The sequence below is a fragment of the Leucopleurus acutus genome (genome assembly GCF_964270905.1).
Source record: "Leucopleurus acutus genome assembly, chromosome: 16".
NCBI lineage: Eukaryota > Metazoa > Chordata > Mammalia > Artiodactyla > Delphinidae > Leucopleurus > Leucopleurus acutus.
This window is the reverse complement of record NC_139158.1, coordinates 8,969,838-8,990,800: the sequence shown is the minus strand read 5'-3', so window position 1 is coordinate 8,990,800 and position 20,963 is coordinate 8,969,838. Positions and strand designations below refer to the sequence as shown.

General features: G+C 47.7%; 1 protein-coding gene across 1 annotated transcript in view; it reads right to left on the bottom strand.

The window, feature by feature from the left end:
• The window catches only part of HIP1 (huntingtin interacting protein 1), a gene marked incomplete at its 5' end in the record, with an annotated part of 149,749 nt that overhangs the window by 3,064 nt on the left and 125,722 nt on the right, over positions 1–20,963 (bottom strand). The window contains 18 exon segments of the mRNA XM_082857592.1: positions 1,181–1,242; positions 1,691–1,814; positions 2,958–3,063; positions 3,746–3,846; positions 10,679–10,772; positions 11,174–11,232; positions 12,009–12,119; positions 13,896–14,032; positions 14,114–14,221; positions 14,427–14,513; positions 16,398–16,533; positions 16,984–17,127; positions 17,359–17,460; positions 18,446–18,562; positions 18,936–19,024; positions 19,548–19,731; positions 20,298–20,370; positions 20,734–20,831. Coding sequence (XP_082713718.1) covers positions 1,181–1,242; positions 1,691–1,814; positions 2,958–3,063; positions 3,746–3,846; positions 10,679–10,772; positions 11,174–11,232; positions 12,009–12,119; positions 13,896–14,032; positions 14,114–14,221; positions 14,427–14,513; positions 16,398–16,533; positions 16,984–17,127; positions 17,359–17,460; positions 18,446–18,562; positions 18,936–19,024; positions 19,548–19,731; positions 20,298–20,370; positions 20,734–20,831 — 1,932 coding nt within the window.

Genomic DNA, 20,963 nt, shown 5'->3' with positions numbered 1-20,963 from the left:
AGGGGGACGAGACAAACTAATGAACAAGAAAAGACCTGATCATAAAGCAAATGACACAGGGCGACTTAGTGATGAAGACTAAGGGTGGGCAGCAAAGGCTACTCTCAGGAAGTAACTTTTGACCGGGAGAGAGTCATGAGGTGAGGTTGGAGCAATAGGCAAGGATCATTACGCCTGCGGCCCACGGGCCAGGGGAAGGAGCCTTTTTACTCCAAGTCCAAAGGAAGCCAGCGGAAGCTTTTAAGCAGGGAACTGACATGTCGTCATTTACATTTTTACAATATGTTGAGGCTGAATGCATTGAAGATGGGCAGAGAGGAAGCAACTAGACCCAGTAAGGTGGTTTGGTTTTTTTTTTTGCTTTTTAAACTTTTTATTATGGAAAATGTAAAACATATACAGACGGATGGAGACTGGTACAGTGAACCCCACCATATACCTTTCATATTGCTCCATCAACTACCAACTCGTGGCCAGACTTGTCTCAGCAATACTCTTTCCTGTTCTCCCTGCCCCGCCATGGGATAATTCTAAAACACATACTTGCATACAATATAGGTAAGTTGCTTCTGCAGTAGCTCAGCAGAGAGAACAGAACTGAGCCCAGTTCTTTCAGTGTCTACAGACACCTGGCACATGACTTTTCCTAAAAATGCTGAGTATAGACTTCACCAGTCTCAAGCTGGACTTGACCCCAGGACTGTGACCAGAAATTCTAGAACAAGGATGTCAGGTATTCTCCAGGATCCTATTTTGCATGGCATAACTTTACTAAAACTGAGGAATGGCATCGCCTTTGATGGGTTAACAGTGGATTGACTTTTTAAAAAAAAAACCTGAAGGTCATATACAAATAATTCATATTGAAAGTTTTCAAAAAATTGTCAATATAAGACTATTAAATACCAGTTTATGGTCCGCTTAGGAGAGAGCTGATAACATTTTGAGGGATGCCAGACCAAGACGGGTGGGCAAGAGTTAAGATTCTGATCTTTACTAATGACCTCTGTCCACCTCCGCTGTTTCTTCCAGCATCACTTACGTTCATTCTTGGGGTGATATGTACCTCTGTGTTCATTTCCCCCGCGAGTTTCTCTCTGACTTCTCCCCATGGGAATAATATGTGGGGTCAGTGTCATAGGCAATGGAGTCTGACCAGACTTAGAGATGGAGTTCCTACCTGGGAATCCATCTCCTGGCGTTTGATCTGGGTCAGCGTCATGCTTGAGAAGTCCATGCTGTCTGCAATGATGGAAATAGGAGGGTCTTGTCGAATGACACCCCAGCTGACACTTACCTGAGAGGTGGCCGGTGCCAACGCTCTGCTGAAATGCTTGGTTTGTCATTTACCAACATACGCGTGAATGTAAGTGAGGGGTGGAGAGGGAGGAAGACAATGACAGGGTAACTAGGGTCAGACCCCACCCCAATGGACAATCAGGCCTGTGGAGTCATTTCTCTGAATTCAGAGAAATAGCTAAACGGAAAATCTAGCTAAGGCCTGTCCCTAGAGTGACCAATAGCATGCTTGTGTGGTGTCTCAACTTTTGAGAAGGTAAGTTTGAATGTACAAAGATGAAAAATGAGACAGAATTTGGAAACAGGACTGTGGGAGATCGGAATCGTGGAGAAGAATGTAATGAGTAGCCACGTAGGATGGATGAGAAAAGCGCTGCTTCTGAAAGGCTACCTGTGTCCTCGATCTGTGATTTGCCAGAAATGGTTGAGGCCACAACCGCGGCGGTGGCCTGGTTCACGCCCCGAGAGGCCTGCTGCAGCTGGGCCAGGTTTGGGCTGTCCTTATCAGCTTTCACCTGCCAGGACCAAGCAGATTTAGCGTCACACAACATAGAGCAGCAAGGATGGAATCAGATAGCCGGTCTGATGGTTCTTGACAAATATATGGGCTCTGCTGTGGCCACCAATCAACTTCTCAAAAATCGCTACCTAGGGGGTCAACTCCTGGCATCTCTCTCTAATATCAAAAATCATTTCTGGGGCTTCCCTGGTGGCACAGTGGTTAAGAATTCGCCTGCCAATGCAGGGAACACAGGTTTGAGCCCTGGTCCAGGAAGATCCCACATGTCGTGGAGCAACTAAGCCCGTGTGCCACAACTACCTAGCCTGCGCTCTACAGCCTGCAGGCCACAACTACTGAAGCCTGCGAGCCACAACTACTGAAGCCTGCGAACCACAACTACTGGAGCCCGCGAGCCACAACTACTGAAGCCCGTGTGCCTAGAGCCCTGCTCCGCAACAAGAGAAGCCACTGCAATGAGCAGCCCGCGCACTGCAACGAAGAGTAGCCCCGGCTCGCTGCAACTAGAGGAAGCCCGCACTCAGCAACGAAGACCCAACACAGCCAAAAATAATGAATAAATTAAACAAATAAATTAAAACCAAAATCATTCCTGGCTTATTTGCTTGGTGGTCTTGAACTCTAGCTTTATCACTATTTTGGGACAACAATAAATAAGGACAGTAGAAGAACACTCCCTGGGGAACTCTTCAACTCATCGAAGGATTTTGGTGACGAGCTTTGCATTAGGATTAGCTGGGGCAATGGTTCAAATCTGAACCCTTTTGAAGAGAGGCAGACATTAATTGTGGAACTTCAGAGCCAAGCCAGGTAACCAGCTTACTGGGCCGGCATTTTCCTTATTTGAGCGCTCCTTGAACGTACGATTGCTCATCAGAGGTTGGCACGGCTGGACACGTAAAGGCCACTTGCAATAAAAATGATGAAGACAAAAGGCATGCACGTGGAGAGGTGGGTTAGAGGGGCTCCCTGCCGAAAGGCTTTTAAGGGACCCTTGGAGACAGAATTTTTATCTGGGACTCAACCTACCTGGATACTGGATAAATAATCAGTTCTTGGGGCTAGTGCCATGGTCCAGGTATATTTTCTAACCCAGTCAGAACTTACAGTGTCCTGGCGAGCCCAACACAGGTCCTACCTTGGATGCGGCCACAAGCTGGGCGGTGCTAGCAGCAATTTCATGCGAACAGACCATCAGCTCCTCAAATTTCCCTCGGCCTTGTACCACCAGATCAGCTGCATCCCTGATAGTCAGGTGAGAACCAGATGGGTTATGAAACTGACAGCTGCAACCTCTAATGACCTCACCTTTAGACCACGCCCATCACCCTGGCAGACAGGGAGCTCAGCCAGCCTGCCCCACCCCCTGTGTTGCTCCAGGAGACCCAGACTCCTTTTTTTTTGAAATTAATTTTTTTTATACAGCAGGTTCTTATTAGTTATCTATTTTATATATATTAGTGTATACATGTCAATCCCAATCACCCAATTCATCCCACCCACCCCCCCCCCACTTTCCCCCCTTGGTGTCCATACATTTGTTCTCTACATCTGTGTCTCTATTTCTGCCCTGCAAACCGGTTCATCTGTACCATTTTTCTAGATTCCACATATATGCGTTAATATACAATATTTGTTTTTCTCTTTCTGACTTACTTCACTCTGTATGACAGTCTCTAGGACCATCCACGTCTCTACAAATGACCCAGTTTCGTTCCTTTTTATGGCTGAGTAATATTCCATCGTATATATGTACCACATCTTCTTTATATTCAGACCCAGACTCCCTTTGAAACTTTCAGTCCTGTTAACTTCCCTATCAACAGTTCATTTCTAGGGGGCAGATTCTTCCCCTTAGTTGTTCTCTGGGGTGGATCATTGGAAAGCAGGGTGAAGTGAGGAGCCTTGGGACGGATGGATACTTACACCATGACAGTGGCTCCCCAGCCCACAGCTTTAGAGGCCGAGATAAGTCCTTCCGTCCATCGAGAATTCTTGGCATAAAACTCTTTAGGGGATGCTGTACCCTAGGGAAGTGAAAAGTACTATTAGCTATCTTTTATCGTGTGCCTACTATGGCCAGGTGCTTTTATAATATATTATCCCATGCAGTCTTCACAGTAACCCCGAGGGGCGAGCAGTATCATTCCCATTTCTAAAGATGAGAAAACTAAGATTCAGAGAGGCAAAAATACTTTCCCTAAGGATATGCAGGAAATAAATGGAAATAAATCCTAGGCTTTTCTGACTCCAAAGCCTGTAGCATTTCTATCACATCCCAATATCTCTATATTGTATATATAAGAATATATATATTATTTATATGTATATACAAATAACTTATGATCTGAGGGGAGTCTAGCCACTCTCTGTGATTTGCCAGAAGAGGACAGTGAGTACACAGTGAGTGATTAAAAAAATAATTGCTGAGGGGTGGGGGAGGGAATTGGAGGAAGGGAGACAAAAGGTGTAACTTCCAGTTATAACATAAGTACTAGGGCTGTAATGTACAACATGAAAAATATACTGAACACTGCTGTATGTTATACATGAAAGATACTGAGACTAAATCCTAAGAGTTCTTGTCACAAGGAAAAAACTTGTTTTCTTTCTTTCATTTTGTATCTATAAGAGATGACGGTTGTTCACTAAACTTACTGGGATAATCGCTTCATGTGCGTTAAGTCAAAGCATTATGTTGTGCACCTTAAACTGATACAGCGCTGTGTGTCAATTATATCTCAATAAAACAGAAAGAAAAATATAATAATTCCTACTTGGAATTTTAAAATGCTTTTATGCTTCGGAAGTACCGGACAGTCTGAGAATCTACAGATACTCCTTGCTCAGTCCCTCCTTCTATTTTGGGGGCAGAAAACATCACCTCTCGGACTGATAAAAAGCGCCACCAAAGCAGATATAGCTCTGTTCTTTTTTTTTTAATTTAATTTTACTTATTTTTTTATACAGCAGGTTCTTATTAGTCATCAGTTTTATCCACATCAGTGTATACATGTCGATCCCAATCACTCAATTCATCACACCACCATCCCCACCCTCCCACAGCTTTCCCGCCTTGGTGTCCATATGTTTGTTCTCTACATCTGTGTCTCAACTTCTGCCCTGCAAACCGGTTCATCTGTACCGTTTTTCTAGGTTCCACATATATGCGTTAATATACGATATTTGTTTTTCTCTTTCTGACTTACTTCACCCTGTAGGACAGTCTCTAGATCCATCCACGTCTCAACAAATGACCCAATTTCGTTCCTTTTTATGGCTGAGTAATATTCCATTGTATATATATACCACAACTTCTTTATCCATTCGTCTCTCGATGGGCATTTAGGTTGCTTCCATGACCTGCCTATTGTAAATAGTGCTGCAAAGAACACTGGGGTGCATGTGTGTTTTTGAATTATGGTTTTCTCTGGGTATACGCCCAGTAGTGGGATTGCTGGATCATATGGTAATTCTACTTTTAGTTTTTTAAGGAACGTCCATACTGTTCTCCATAGTGGCTGCAACAATTTACATTCTCACCAACAGTGCAAGAGGGTTCCCTTTTCTCCATACCCTCTCCAGCATTTGATGTTTGTAGACTTTTTGATGATGCCCATTCTGACTGGTGTGAGGTGATACCTCATTGTAGTTTTGATTTGCGTTTCTCTAATAATTAGTGATATTGAGCAGCTTTTCATGTGCTTCTTGGCCATCTGTATGTCTTCTTTGGAGAAATGTCTACTTAGGTCTTCTGCCCATTTTTGGATTTGGTTGTTTCTTTAATAATGAGCTGCATGAGCTGTTTACATATTTTAGAGATTAATCCTTTGTCCGTTGATTCGTTTGCAAATATTTTCTCCCATTCTGAGGGTTGTCTTTTCATCTTGTTTATGGTTTCCTTTGCTGTGTGAAAGCTTTGAAGTTTCATTAGGTCCCATTTGTTTATTTTTGTTTTTATTTCCATTACTCTAGGAGGTGGATCAAAAAAGATCTTGCTGTGATTTATGTCAAAGAGTGTTCTTCCTATGTTTTCCTCTAAGAGTCTTATAGGGTCTGGTCTTACATTTAGGTCTCGAATCCATTTTGAGTTTATTTTTGTGTATGGTGTTAGGGAGTGTTCTAATTTCATTCTTTACATGTAGCTGTCCAGTTTTCCCTGCACCCCTATTGAAGAGACTGTCTTTTCTCCATTGTATATCCTTGCCTCCTTTGTCATAGATTAGTTGACCACAGGTGTGTGGGTTTATCTCTGGGCTTTCTATCTTGTTCCATTGATCTATGTTTCTGTTTTTGTGTCAGTACCATATTGTCTTGGTTACTGTAGCTTTGTAATATAGTCTGAAGTCAGGGAGTCTGATTCCTCCAGCTCCATTTTTTTCCCTCAAGACTGCTTTGGCTATTCGGGGTCTTTTGTGTCTCCATACAAATTTTAAGATTTTTTGTTCTAGTTCTGTAAAAAATGGCATTGGTAATTTGATAGGGATTGCATTGAATCTGTAGATTGCTTTGGGTAGTATAGTCATTTTCACAATATTGATTCTTTTAATCCAAGAACATGGTATATCTCTCCATCTGTTGGTATCATCTTGAATTTCTTTCATCAGTGTCTTATAGTTTTCTGCATACAGGACTTTTGTATGTTTATTCATACAAAATAAACCTAGATAGGTTTATTCCTAGGTATTTTATTCTTTTTGTTGCAATGGTAAATGGGAGTGTTTCCTTATTTACTCTTTCAGACTTTTCATCATTAGTGTATAGGAATGCAAGAGCTTTCTGTGAATTAATTTCGTATCCTGCAACTTTCCCAAATTCATTGATTAGCTCTAGTAGTTTTCTGGTGGCATCTTTAGGATTCTCTATGTATAGTATCACGTCATCTGCAAACAGTGACAGTTTTACTTCTCCTTTTCCAATTTGTATTACTTTTATTTCTGTTTCTTCTCTGATTGCCGTGGCTAGGACTTCCAAAACTATGTTGAATAATAGTGGTGAGAGTGGACATCCTTGTCTTGTTCCTGATCTTAGAGGAAATGCTTTCAGTTCTTCACCATTGAGAATGATGTTTGCTGTGGGTTTGTCATATGTGGCCTTTATTATGTTGAGGTAGGTTCCCTCTATGCCCACTTTCTGGAGAGTTTTTATCATAAATGGGTGTTGAATTTTGTCAAAAACTTTTTCTGCATCTATTGAGATGATCATATAATTTTTATTCTTCAGTTTGTTAATATGGTGTATCACATTGATTGATTAAAGTATATTGAAGAATCCTTGCATCCCTGGGATAAATCCCACTTGATCATGGTGTATGATCCTTTTAATGTGTTGTTGGATTCTGTTTGCTAGTATTTTGTTGAGGATTTTTGCATCTATATGCATCAGTGATATTGGTCTGTAATTTTCTTTTTTTGTAGTATCTTTGTCTGGTTTTGGTATCAGGGTGATGGTTGCCTCACAGAATGAGTTTGGGAGTGTTCCTTCCTCTGTAATTTTTTGGAAGAGTTTGAGAAAGATGGGTGTTAGCTCTTCTCTAAATGTTTGATAGAATTTACCTGTGAAGCCATCTGGTCCTGCACTTTTGTTTGTTGGAAGATTTTTAATCACAGTTTCAGTTTCATTACCTGTGATTGGTCTGTTCATATTTTCTATTTCTTCCTGGTTCACTCTTGGAAGGTTATACCTTTCTAAGAATGTGTCCATTTCTTCTAGGTTGTCCATTTTATTGGCATAGAGTTGCTTGTAGTAGTCTCTTAGGATGCTTTGTATTTCTGCGGTGTCTGTTTTAACTTCTCCTTTTTCATTTCTAATTTTATTGATTTGAGTCCTCTCCCTCTTTTTCTTGATGAGTCTGGCTAATGGTTTATCAATTTTGTTTATCTTCTCAAAGAACCAGCTTTTAGTTTTACTGATCTTTGCTACTGTTTTCTTTGTTTCTCTTTCATTTATTCCTGCTCTGACCTTTATGATTTCTTTCCTTCTGCTAACTTTGGGTTTTGTTTGTTCTTCTTTCTCTAGTTCCTTTAGGTGTAAGGTTAGATTATTTGAGATTTTTCTTGTTTCTTGAGGTAGGCTTGTATAGCTATAAACTTCCCTCTTAGAACTGGTTTTGCTGCATCCCATAGGTTTTGGATCGTTGTGTTTTCATTGTCATTTGTCTCTAGGTATTTTTTGATTTCCTCTTTGATTTCTTCAGTGATCTCTTGGTTATGTAGTAACGTATTGTTTAGCTTCCATGTGCTTGTGGTTTTTACGTTTTTTTTCCCTGTAATTCATTTCTAATCTCATAGCATCATGGTCAGAAAAGATGCTTGATATGATTTCAATTTTCTTAAATTTACTGAGGCTTGATTTGTGACCCAAGATATGATCTATCCTGGAGAATGTTCCGTGCGCACTTGAGAAGAAATTGTAATCTGCTGTCCTATAAATATCAACTAAATCTATCTGGTCTATTGTGTCATTTAAAGCTTCTGTTTCCTTATTTATTTTCTGTTTGGATGATCTGTCCATTGGTGTAAGTGAGGTGTTAAACTCCCCCACTATTATTGTGTTACTGTCGATTTCCTCTTTTATAGCTGTTAGCAGTTGCCTTATGTATTGAGGTGCTCCTGTGTTGGGTGCATATATATTTATAATTGTTATCTCTTCTTCTTGGATTGATCCCTTGATCATTATGTAATGTCCTTCCTTGTCTCTTGTAACATTCTTTATTTTAAAGTCTATTTTATGTGATATGAGTATTGCTACTCCAGCTTTCTTTTGATTTCCATTTGCATGGAATATCTTTTTCCATCCCCTCACTTTCAGCCTGTATGTGTCCCTAGGTCTGAAGTGGGTCTCTTGTACAGAGCATATATATGGGTCTTGTTTTTGTATCCATTCATGAAGCCTGTGTCTTTTGGTTGGAGCATTTAATCCATTCACGTTTAAGGTAATTATCGATATGTATGTTCCTATGACCATTTTCTTAATTGTTTTGGGTTTGTGTTTGTAGGTCCTTTTCTTCTCTTGTGTTTCCCACTTAGAGAAGTTCCTTTAGCATTTGTTGTAGAGCTGTTCCTTCATCTGGTACATAGCCCTCTGCCTTTTCTGCCTTTTCATCTTGTCTATCTTTCTGTGAATGTGGTTTTTGTTCCACAGGCTGCAGGATTGTAGTTCTTCTTGCTTCTGCTGTCTGCCCTCTGGTGGATCAGGCTGTCTAAGAGGCCTGATGGGAGGGACTGGTGGTGGGTAGAGCTGACTGTTGCTCTGGTGGGCTGAGCTCAGTAAAACTTTAATCCGCTTGACTGCTGATGGGTGGGGCTGGGTTCCCTCCCTGTTGGTTGTTTGGCCTGAGGTGACCCAACACTGGAGCCTACCTGGGCTCTTTGGTGGGGCTAATGACAGACTCTGGGAGGGCTCACACCAAGGAGTACTTCCCAGAACATCTGCTGCCAGTGTCCTTGTCCCCATGGTGAGCCACAGGCACTGTCCACCTCTGCAGGAGACCCTCCGACACTAGCAGGTAGGTCTGGTTCCGTCTCGCCTGGGGTCACTGCTCCTTCCCCTGGGTCCTGATGTGCACACTACTTTGTGTGTGGCCTCCAAGAGTGGAGTCTCTGTTTCGCCCAGTCCTGTCGAAGTCCTGCAGTCAAATCCCACTAGGCTTCAAAGTCTGATTCTCTAGGAATTCCTCCTCCCGTTGCCAGACCCCCAGGTTGGGAAGCCTGCCGTGGGGCTCAGAACCTTCACTCCAGTGGGTGGACTTCTGTGGTGTAAGTGTTCTCCAGTCTGTGAGTCACCCACCCAGCGGTTATGGGATTTGATTTTACTGTGATCGCGCCCCTCCTACCATCTCACTGTGGCGTCTCCTTTGTCTTTGGATGTGGGGTATCTTTTTGGTGAGTTCCAGTGTCTTCCTGTCAATGATTGTCCAGCAGCTAGTTGTGATTCTGGTGTTCTCACAAGAGGGAGTGAGAGCACGTCCTTCTACTCCACCATACATTTATGATGAGCCAGATACATTTTACTCATCAAAATATTAAACAATTCTGGAACCTGAGAAATTCAAACTCCGGGTGCTGGCAGATTTTACTTTTGATGAGACCCTGCTTCCTTGAAGGCTGGCAGTCATTTCACTGTAACATCACGTGGTAAATGGTATAGCTTCGTTCTTTATAGGATTGTTTTTAGGCTCATAGCCCCCTCTCTGGACCTTTGTCTCCTGAGCTGCAGCCGCACACGGGCATGTGAGAAAGGAAAAAAGAGGCTGATGACGCCAGCAAAGGAGCAAGAAAACTGAAGTGATGATGTCAACAAGGGACGGAGGCAGAGTCTGTCTGAATCACTACGAGTTAACTGCTGTTGGAAAGAGACATGGCAGGGACTTCCCCAGCAGTCCGGTGGTTAAGACCCTGCGCTTCCACTGCAGGGGGTGCGGGTTCGATCCCTGGTAGGGGAACTAAGATCCCGCATGCACAGAAAGAGACATGGGCAGAGCCCACAGAGGAGAGTCAGCACCAGGTTGGCATTTCTGATTTGCCTGGTTTTAAAAGTCCTCACTCCCTCCTCCGAGAGTCCAGACTTGCAATACTTGGGCTTCCGTGGCAGGTTCCAGTGACATCCACTGGGGTGAATGAGCCTGCCGCTGGAGGCTCTGGCCGACTACCCTCCGGGGACCTGGCCATGCCCCAGCTTCTTTCCATAGCATTTGTTGACGTCCATGGGAGTGGCAGCTGTGCCCTCAGGTGGACACATATGGCTGGACGGCAGCACACCTAGACCTCACTGAATGTGTATCGAGTAGACTCCACCTCTCACTGAGCTGGGAATCAGTAACCGATGTTTGCTCTGTCTAGGGCCCTCACCCATGCTTACCCGGCCACTCTCCACTATCTCTCTCTGGAGCTCCTTTGAGGCCACGATCAGGACCTTAATAGCCTGCATTAGGCTGGTACAGGAGCCAAGGATCCTGCAACAAGCAAAAACAACAACAAAAAAGTCAGGGACACAAAACAGAGACCAAAAACAATGCGGAAGACTTGTTTTCTTTTTCTCTCCTGAACACACGCAAACTTGGGATGGGAAAAAAGGCAGGGAATATTCTGGAGGTGAAGCTCTGAAGGAAAGGGGGGTGAGAGAGGAGACTTGATTGTGGATCTTCTTCATAAGGAATAGGTAAGTAGTGACTCTTGGGGTTTCTTTCCCCTATAATGCAATATTGATATCATGGTCATCATTGATACTGATATTGACAATTCCATAGACTCAGCCCTTCCCTGTGGCGGCTAAGGTTCTATTCTAATCAGTATGATCCAGTGCAGGAAAGACAGATCCTGATCACCTAGGTGTCACCACGCCGCTCAGACTGACCTTTCATTCACCTCCAATTTAACTCCTGTGTCTCCAGCTCGGGATTTGCTGAGCATCTCCTATTAAAAAAGAAGCAGAGTTTCTCAGTACATCACAGGTACTGAGAACCCACTGGTGTCCTCCTACACCTGGGGTCCAACATCCTGCAGTAGCTGAGAAACCTAGAAGTGCCCACCCATGTCCTCGTGAGAGTCAGGAAAAGAACCCAGACCTCCGATCTATTCAGTGGGAGGCAGCTGGAGCTACAGTCTGTGTCTTGACATTTTGGCACCTGGGCTGATGTGCACAGAACTCTGAGAGCTACGGCACCATGCCAACAGGGGCAGCTGCTACCAGGTCCTCGAGGCAGGCAGCACACCAAGGCAGATGGCCTGAGTCTTCCATCAAAGGAGTAACATGTGACCTTTCCAATGGTGCCCGCTCAGCTTTTCCCTGAGACAACAGTTACCGTTGGTCTACTGAGTGCCTGGCACCGAGATCCATGTGCATTACCTCACTGAGCTCTTTACAACACCCCTCTGAGGAAGGTACTGTTATCATCACCATCATATAGAAAAGGAATCCGAATCTTAGCGGGGTTAACGTAACTCAGCGGTCAGTCTGGAACTTGAATGTAGGATGGCCTGACACCAAAGTATGTGATCCTTGAGGAAACTGCTCATCTTCCCTTGGAGAACTTTCTGTTTTCTGTAACTCAGAGATCCCAGGGGATTTGGGTTTTGGTTTGTTTTATAGGGGGCTCTGCAGAGAACGGCTAAGATATATCCAGCGGGCAATGTTGCCGAAAGGTAGTTGCACAGCATCACTTTAGGTGATCCTGCAGAGACTTCCATACCTCTATTCTGGCCGTAGCGGTTTCAATGGCAGCGGAAGTGGCAGCCATCTCTTTGTCCACCAGGTCCCCCAGTTCCTCCTGTTTGATGTCCAGGCCTCTGGGCAGGAGCTCCTGTGAACAGCATCATGAAGGCGGAAATGACCCTTTGACCTCCTCTCTACCCTCCCGTGGTGGACAGGTAACCCCCACATGACGGCAGAAGGTAGGAGGGTCCCACCACGTAACACACTTCTGCACGCTGCGGTGGGACTTGTCTGGAACTCTCTACCACATGAGCTCTGCAACTCCACACTCCTCCCACCTCTATTCTCACTCAGAACCCACCTCTTTCCAGAAGGCCATCCCTGTCGAACCCCACACAAGGCCATTCAGTTGCAGCTGCTCAGACCCTGACCCCACCATTGTGCAGCAGTGACTGTATTTGCTGCTTGGGAGGCACTTTAAAAACACCTTCAGGGCTTCCCTGGTGGCGCAGTGGTTAAGAATCCACCTGCCAATGCAGGGGACACGGGTTCGAGCCCTGGTCCGGGAAGATCCCACGTGCCGCGGAGCAACTAAGCCCGTGCACCACAACTACTGAGCCTGCGCTCTAGAGCCCGCGAGCCACAACTACTGAGCCCACGTGCTACAACTACTGAAGCCCATGCACCTAGAGCCCATGCTCCGCAACAAGAGAAGCCACCGCGATGAGAAGCCTGAGCACTGCAACGAAGAGTAGCCCCCCGCTCGCCGCAACTAGAGAAAGCCTGCATGCAGCAACGAAGACCCAACGCAGCCAAAAATAAAATAAATTAAATAAATAAATTAAAAAAAATTCAGATGAGGGAATTCCCTGGCGGTCCAGTGGTTAGGACTCTGTGCTTTCATTGCCATGGGTTGGATCCCTGGTCAGCGAACTAAGATCCTGCAAGCCACTTGGCGGAGTCTGAATGAGAGATGATGAGGATATGATCTCTGGCCCTGGTCTCTTCCTTCTCTGAATTTATCATTCCCACTCTTTTAGGTGGTAATATTTCTACTATTCTAGGAATTAAAAGCTGCCTTGCAGTGTACTCCTTAAATAGATCTGTATCACACTGTATAGAAATGGTTGATTTCCAGGACTCCCCTGATGGTCCAGTGGTTAAGAATCCACCTTTCAATGCAGGGCACCCAGGTTCAATCCCTGGTCAGGGAACTAAGATCCCACACACCACGGGGCAAATAAGCCCACGTGCCACAACTACTGAGCCCGTGCACTAGAACTAGAGAGCCCGTGTGCCACAAACTACAGAGCCCACATGCTCTGGAGCCCATGTGCCACAACTAGAGAGAAGCCCGTGTGCTGCAACGAAGAGCCCATGTGCCGCAATGAAAGATCCTGCATGCCTCAACGTAGATCCCGCAACTAAGACCCTGCAACTAAGACGCAACGCAGCCAAAAATAAAATTAAAATTAAAAAAGGCTGATTTCCTTATTTTTCTTCTCCAGGGAGACCATACCTTCCCCAGGGGACCTATTTGTCCCTGTAGAACTACACCTGGCACAATTCCCTGTACATAGGTCATACTCACTACATCTTTATTGAGTGAATAAATATATTATTTTCATTTTAGGTGTTACCTGCCCAGCCAGATAAAAACCCTTGAAAACAGGAAAACTGTGCTCATCCTTCTTTGACACTGCTTAGCACAGTGATATCACACAGAAGATTCTCAATTAATATCCAGTGAATTAACTACAACTGGAAAGTCATTCAAAAGGTCAAGTTTTACAGTTCTAACTCTACCTTCCAGAATCAAGTTTAAAGTACAGAAAGAACTGGCTTAGAACATCACCGATCCCTGAAGAAATCCCCAGCCCTCATACCAAAAAACGACATTCCCCAGGGATATCACTGACGATACCTCGCCAATGGCTGTGATCCTGGTGAGGCAGCTCCTCATGGCTGTGCTGTCGGCACTCTCGACGATTCCTTCTTCCTCCAGGAAAGACAGATAGGTGAGGGTCTCCCTGCCATACTGCTTACAGGCCTCGGTCAGAGCTGCAGAGGCAAGGCGACAGAGACTTTTAAAGGCCCCCTGCTCCCCGTGCTGTGGTGGTGGCCCCTCACCCTGGTACTTACAGTCGGCAGGCTCTGGCGGGGCTCTAAGGCAGGTGGTGCTGCCATGAACGATGGTGTCACTGGTCAAGTGGGCCAGGAGGGTTACCGAGTGCAGAAGCCCACTGATATCTGCCAGGAGTTTAAAGGAAACTTTCTCAGTCCTGCTGGAGGGGGAGGGCGGTCACTTTCATACCTCCTTCCTCCCCGCTTTGCAAGTTAGACACACACACTCCTTTCTGGGTGCCTAGGAAATGGTCGACATTGCCACGTTCCAGCGTTTCGGATCCCTGCCCAGCTGTCACTAGTGACAGACCCTCTCCTTCACCTCTCTTACCTTCTGGGCAGGCCAGATACTGGCTCCAGCATTTTTCCAGTTGCTCGATGCAGCTGGAAACGGACCTGACCTTGGAGAGTAGGTGATCTGTGAGAGGGAAGACAGGGCAAAGTCAGAGTCAGAGCTGTCTCAGCTCACTTCATCCTTGTTAGTTAAGCTGCCTGACGGATGACCTTCCCAGTGGGGGGCCCCAGCCCTGCAGGAGCTTCCCTAAGAAGGGGGAGGGAGGAGAGATCGATGGCTATGCTGGTACGTGATTCTCTTACTGTAGCTTCAAAGGCTGTACTTCTGAGGCTACCTGGTCCTTCAGCCAAGAACCACGGCAATGGCATCACGGTCTAGCTTCTGCCCCTCATTTCCCATCACTGCCACTGAATCAAATCCAGGCCTTCCTGTTAAGTGTTTCAAGGCCCTTGGACTCCCATTACTCTTGGGCTCAGACCCCTGGCTCCCCGTTCTGCCCACAACACCGTCATTCCCACTGCTGTGCCTCTGTGCACTGGTCCACGGAGACTGAATCGCACGCACAGGAGTTATAAGTACGGGCTCTGGCGTCTCGTGGCATACGTGTTGTAGCTCCTGGCTCTATCACTACTGGCTGTGTTCTCAGGCCACATGCGCCTCTTCCTCATCCGACAAAGGAGGAATAATAGTACCACCTCCTGGCATCACAGTGAGGATTGCTGGGCCAAGGCACATAAAGCGCTTAGAATCGTGCCTGGCATATTGCAAGCACTCGGTAAATGTCAGCCGTTTTTATGATTATTATTCCCCACTCTTCTTCCTCTCCATGGCTTTATGTCTCTCCTCTTACTTCAAAACCCAGCTCACACCATCTCTTGTGGAATCCGCCCACAGCTGCCCCATGTCCTGGTGTTCTCGCAGTAAATGAGGTACCCAGTGTGCTACTTCATTTGCAACTGTTGGATTTCCCTACAGATGGGTTCCCCACTGAACAAGATATCACAGTCCTTCTTGAAACACTTCACCAAATTGAGACCTTTCTAGCTGATAATAAAAATCACCCATCAGGGCTTCCCTGGTGGCGCAGTGGTTGAGAGTCCGCCTGCCGATGCAGGGGACACGGGTTCGTGCCCCAGTCCGGGAAGATCCCACATGCCACGGAGCGGCTGGGCCCGTGAGCCATGGCCGCTGAGCCTGCGCTCTACAACGGGAGAGGCCACAGCAGTGAGAGGCCCGCATACCGCAAAAAAAAAAAAAAAAAAAGTCACTCATCAGCTGTTTCTTCCCGTCTGCCTCGTTCTGAATGGGACCTCTCAAGACTATCAAGTCCCCTCTGCTCGAAAATGAGCTGTAATGAGATCTGTTCACGGCTACGTCCACAACTTCACAAATGCCCCGGGCCTGGATGCTCTCCATCTACTGTGCACCAGGGCCCTCCTCTCATCACGGGCTCCTCTGACTTCACCATATGCCCTGAGGACTCTGGGGCACGCAGAGTGGGCCCTTGCTCATGCCCGTGACCCTGTGGGGATTTTAGCGTTTCTGCCTCTCCATGCTTAAGGATGATGACTCCCTGTCTAGATTTGAAGCTCATGGCAGCCACCTCTGGATTCCGACCACACTGTTCTCCTTAGAGACACAGAGGCCCATCTGTTCCTCCTCCTCCCGGCATTCAGAATTGTTACCAGGCCTCAGCTCCCAGGATGCATTTCATCAGCGTGATCCACGACCAAAGCAGTAGTTATCACACCCGGGGGGGGGGAGGGGTGAGAGCTGGGGGGGTGGGGGTGTTTAGAAGATACTACTGTGCAGGCCCTGTGCTGCAGAGCTGCCGACTGAATAGAAATTAGGCGTGGGGGGGGGGGGCCTGGGCATCCCCAGGTGATCCTGACATGCAGCTGGGCTGGGAACCCCTGAGATCATGGTCTCACGGGATTCAAGGCCGACGCCGAAGAGCACGGGGCTGTGAGGATCCGGCACCTGCAAGCCGGGCAAGGGGAAGGGCACCTGCAGATCCGGCACAGCTGAAGAGAGCGGGCTCCTCAAACCGCCTCAGGGCCTCCTGCACCACCTGCTCGGCAGCCCTCCTCGACTCCGCCAGAAGCATTTTTCGTTGGTCCCTCGCGAGCCGGCCTACAGATTCCTAGAGATGGTCCAGGGAAGTGACAGTCGGCCACAGGCCCCCTAATGAGCCTCCATGCAGCACCCCCCTGTGACACAGCTGGGACTCCTGGAACCTTAGCGCGAGCTGCTGCTAATGAGGCCGAGGCCAGTTAGCTTGACACAGAGAAAAAGCCTTTTTAACTTTGTCCACAGGTGTGTGCCCCCGAGCACAGGAGGCTGTGGGGATGGACCACGGCAGCCCGGCCTCCACCCTTGGGGAGAGAGTGCCAGGTGCATCCCTTCTCATCTGCTCTGTGTGCAGCACAGGGCACGCTGGCATTAGGAGCTATGCCCGCAGAATATTCGCCTTCGCGATCCGGCCGAAGGCCCCAAACCCCTTTCACAGCCCCCCTGCCTCCACGCATACACTGCCGAGGCCCATGACTATGAAATTGGACTTGGTCAGCCCCAGTGGGTGTCCGTTACTTGCCTGTGCGCTGGACAGTTTGATCTGGGTGTATTCCAACTGTTGCCGAAGAGCGGACAGTTCCTCCTCTCGACAAGCCATGGCTTCCACCAGGCCGCCCCGCTCCTTCTCCAGCTCGGCGATCTGGGCGGTCCATTTCGCTTCTGACTGCAGGGCGACCGAGTGGGAAGAGGGAGTTGCTGGGAGAATTAAACTGTCCCCTTTCCAGAGGTCCACACCCACCACCAGGCCACAAGGAATCTGCCCCTTCCCAAGGACACACTGCTCCCAGATGGGACCAAGGTGGGCCATGTGCTCATGGTGATGGATGCCGGGTGCCAGCAACACCAAAGCCAGAGATGGAGAAGAATGAGGAAGGGAAAGACAGGTGACGCTTACCTGGGCAGAACTTTCCAGGCTGCCTTGGACAATCTGGAGTTCCTGTTTGCTGGTGGCAAGTTCTTGCTTCAAACTCTCTAGTACTTCCGTCTGTTCTTGAGTCTGAAAGAGAAGAAATGCAGGAGCGCTCCCACCTGGGCGGTGGTTTCACGGGATAAACACGTGTAAAAATTCTCAAGCTATACTTGTGAGATTTGTATACTTTTATATAGAAGCAAGTTTTACCCTGACATAAAGCAGGGGGAAGGTGAGAGCTCAGAATGTACCAAAAATTTTCTTTCCAGCTTCAGGAAATGTCAAGGGCGGGGGTGGGGTGGGGGGTGGGGAGTTTTAGGGACATTTCCCAAATGTCATGCTTGAGCCCATAATACTAATTAAAGCAGAACGAGATCTTTAATTCAGGCATCCCAACACCCAGTAGGTATAATGCTGACTCACCCCATCTCACCGTCTTGAAACAATTTCCCTTCTTTGATTTCTAAGTGGTGTTTTTCAAAGAGCGGGTTGTGACCCATGAGTAAGAATTCACAGCTAACATTTTTCAAAGAATGCAGTAAACAGAGCTTCCCCCACAAAAAAAATCCACATGCATTCACATAATAAGGATAAGTATTGCTCTGTGAAACTTTGATTTCCATTAGATGTATTTTTCACTTTGGGTCATAGGAGAGCGTGAAAGCCACTACTCTAAGTGTAAGGCGTTCCATTTTATCCACCCGACATCTCTTTACTCCAATCGGGCCTGCCGCCAACCCCATCCCAACTCATGGGAGTTCTGGCTGTGGGTCTTTATAAATGCCACTCCTCTCTGACATCCACGTGCTTCCACTTCAAAACCTCCTCAAGACGCGTCCTAGCTGATGAGCCCCACTCAACTTCAGACCCTTCATCACGTCATGCCTCTAACCCCTTACACATGGGTAACCACGTCCTGTCCTGTACGGTCCCTTGTCACCCTCCCACAGGGCTCTACCTACTCGTGAAGCAGACGACGAGGTCTTTCAATCTGTGCAGTGCTCAAGGCCCACCTCCATCTCGGACAGACACCCTCCCCCCCCCCCAATTCCCACCTACTTCTTCTACTCACCTTCCGCTGGGCCTGGTCGCTTATGCGCTGGAAAGAATCCTCTAGCTCTTTTTTCTCTCGTTCCAAATCCACTTGGGCTTGTCTGGCCATGGACACCTGTTTGGTCACCTCTGCATTCTGTAAGAGAAGCACAGTGTCTCGAACTAGCGTATCTCCAGCACAAAGGCCATCTTCCTTCCGGAAGAAATGACGGCATTCAGACCGTGAGTGCCCTAGAGTCGGACACAGACATCACTTTCCCACCTAGAAGGAAGCTGTCACCTTCAGATGCTCAACTCTCAACTATTTGCCAAAATGATAAAGATGGGGGATAATGCTAATGCTAGTGGGGCTGGCACCTCAGGTGGAGCTCGAGATACAGGAGGCCAGGGAGCTGCGCTTTCCAAGAAACGGCGGAGGCGCCAGCCCTGGAGAAGCCACGTGGCGTAAGTCACCGTCTCCCCCGTGCAGCGGGGCCTGCGCGTGCCGATGGGGGCGGTGAGGGTCCTACCTTCCGCAGCAGGTCAGCGTGGTTCTGCACCAGCTCGCTGTACTTCTCCTTTAGCTTGCTATAGCGCTGCTCGTTGGCTTGGGCTTTCCCTGTATCGTCAAGGACCAAGGTGAGGGGTCTGCACTGGTGGGGACCCTCTGCCCTCCTTCCAATAAGCCAGAACCCCTAGAAGATCGTCCCTCCTTTTCACAAGCATATATACCTCCTTCTCCCTCAAAAACCTTACCGAAATAAAGTCCCCTGGGAGGTCTTCTTTAATGACGACTACACCTAATTCAAATCCCTCCGCTGATGCATGCCTTGAGCATTTCATGCTCGGCATTTACTTTATCAGGGTTTTTGGCTTTTATGCCACGAATTTTCTTAGGCTCCCTCTCCTTCGTCATCGTCTGTAGCCCCATCTCCGTGTTCGCAGCAGGGCCTCAAGTGGGGCTCTCAACCTGCCCGACACCGATCTGCCCTTCTGACTGGTGACACTGGCATTCACGACGGCCTCCCGGACAGACTCGAGGCGGGGGCTCTGGCGCCTGGCCTCAGCCTCCATCCGGGGTCTCACTGGGCTCCGCCCTCCCCGGCCCCACCCTCACGCCCAGCCCGGTGCCAGCCGCTCACTCTCGATCTCAGTCAGGCTCCGCTGAGCCTTCTCCGTGTCCTCTCGCTTCTTCTTGAGCTCGTCCAGCTCGGCCCGTTGGAACTCGCTGTCGTCGGCCGCCTGCTGCCGCAGGTGCTGCTGCTCGGCCAGCTCGGCCTCCAGCTCGCTGATGCGACCCTTCAGCTGCAGCATGGCTCGATGGCTCTGCGGGAGGGCCCGGGGATGAGCGCTGGGCAGGCCGAGCGGGGTCGACCTGCCACGTCTCCAGCGCCGAACACATCAACACCTCTTCCTAAGAGGCCCACTCCCAAGGCCTCACGAGAGTGGAGGCTTCTGGTCACTACAAGCCACCCCCCAGCAACAACAGGGGGTGACGGCAGGGGAGTTCTGGTCCTGTTAGAGGGGCCTGGGAGCCGTGATGGACCAGCTGGAATGAAGGAGAGGACATTTGCCGGTCCCAGGGTAAAGCCTCCGCACCAGACACTGCGAAGTGCCAGCAGAGCTACAAGTCAAACCTTCTCGTCGCCAAGTGAGAAGAGTAGGTCTCTCACCGCACAGCTTCACAGCCAGCTGGTGATCACAATTATCTCCCACTATCACAGGGCCCCTGGAGCGCAGCTTAAATGCTGCTCTCAAGGGTTAAGTGCACTGGAAATGCATAACGACCTGGTCAAGATGTGGCCCAACAAGGGTGGATGTGAAGCAAATTTAATATTAAAAGCTGTCATGTTCCGGTGAAGCTCAGACGCAGATCAGAGCCCAGCTCATACCTCAGTCTTCATGTTTTCCAGCTGTGCTTTCAGCCCACTGATCTCTCTGTACAGTTGATCAATTAAGTGATCCCTAGGAACAGAAGGACAGCAAGTTTGCTTCCACTGTGCTTCTATCCCTTCCCTTTTAAACGCGAGCTAGGAGACCCAGGGAGGAGGTTAAAAGTCGATGTTAATTTGGGAACAATTCTTTGAAATCCTGTAAGTTATACACTAAGACCGTCAGTGTTTCCAGATACTAATCTACCACCCACAGGTCCATGGGTATTTCAGCCTCATTCGATTTTCCTCTGGGATTTTAAAGGGGCCAGTATTCGAAGGTCAAGACATTTACCGAAGAAGCCCAAGAATTCCTCTTTGGTTGGGTGTGGCAAATGAGATCATGGCTTAACTTAGCTTTTGTACCATGTGCTTTAACTCCACAGCCCGGACTCACTTCTCGTCCTTGTTCACGCCATTCTGACTGTTGAAATTGAAGGGATCACTGCTGGAGGAGCTGCCAAAGATGTCATCGAACTTGCTGTCATATGAATTCTGCGGCAACCAGAAAGGAGTAAGGACAAGGTTAGAGACCCAGAGAGGTCAGCGTGGGTCTCACGAGTGACACGTGGGAACGGATACTTTCTTAATCTGGTTCCGGTCCACTTACGGCGCTTGGGTTAGAAG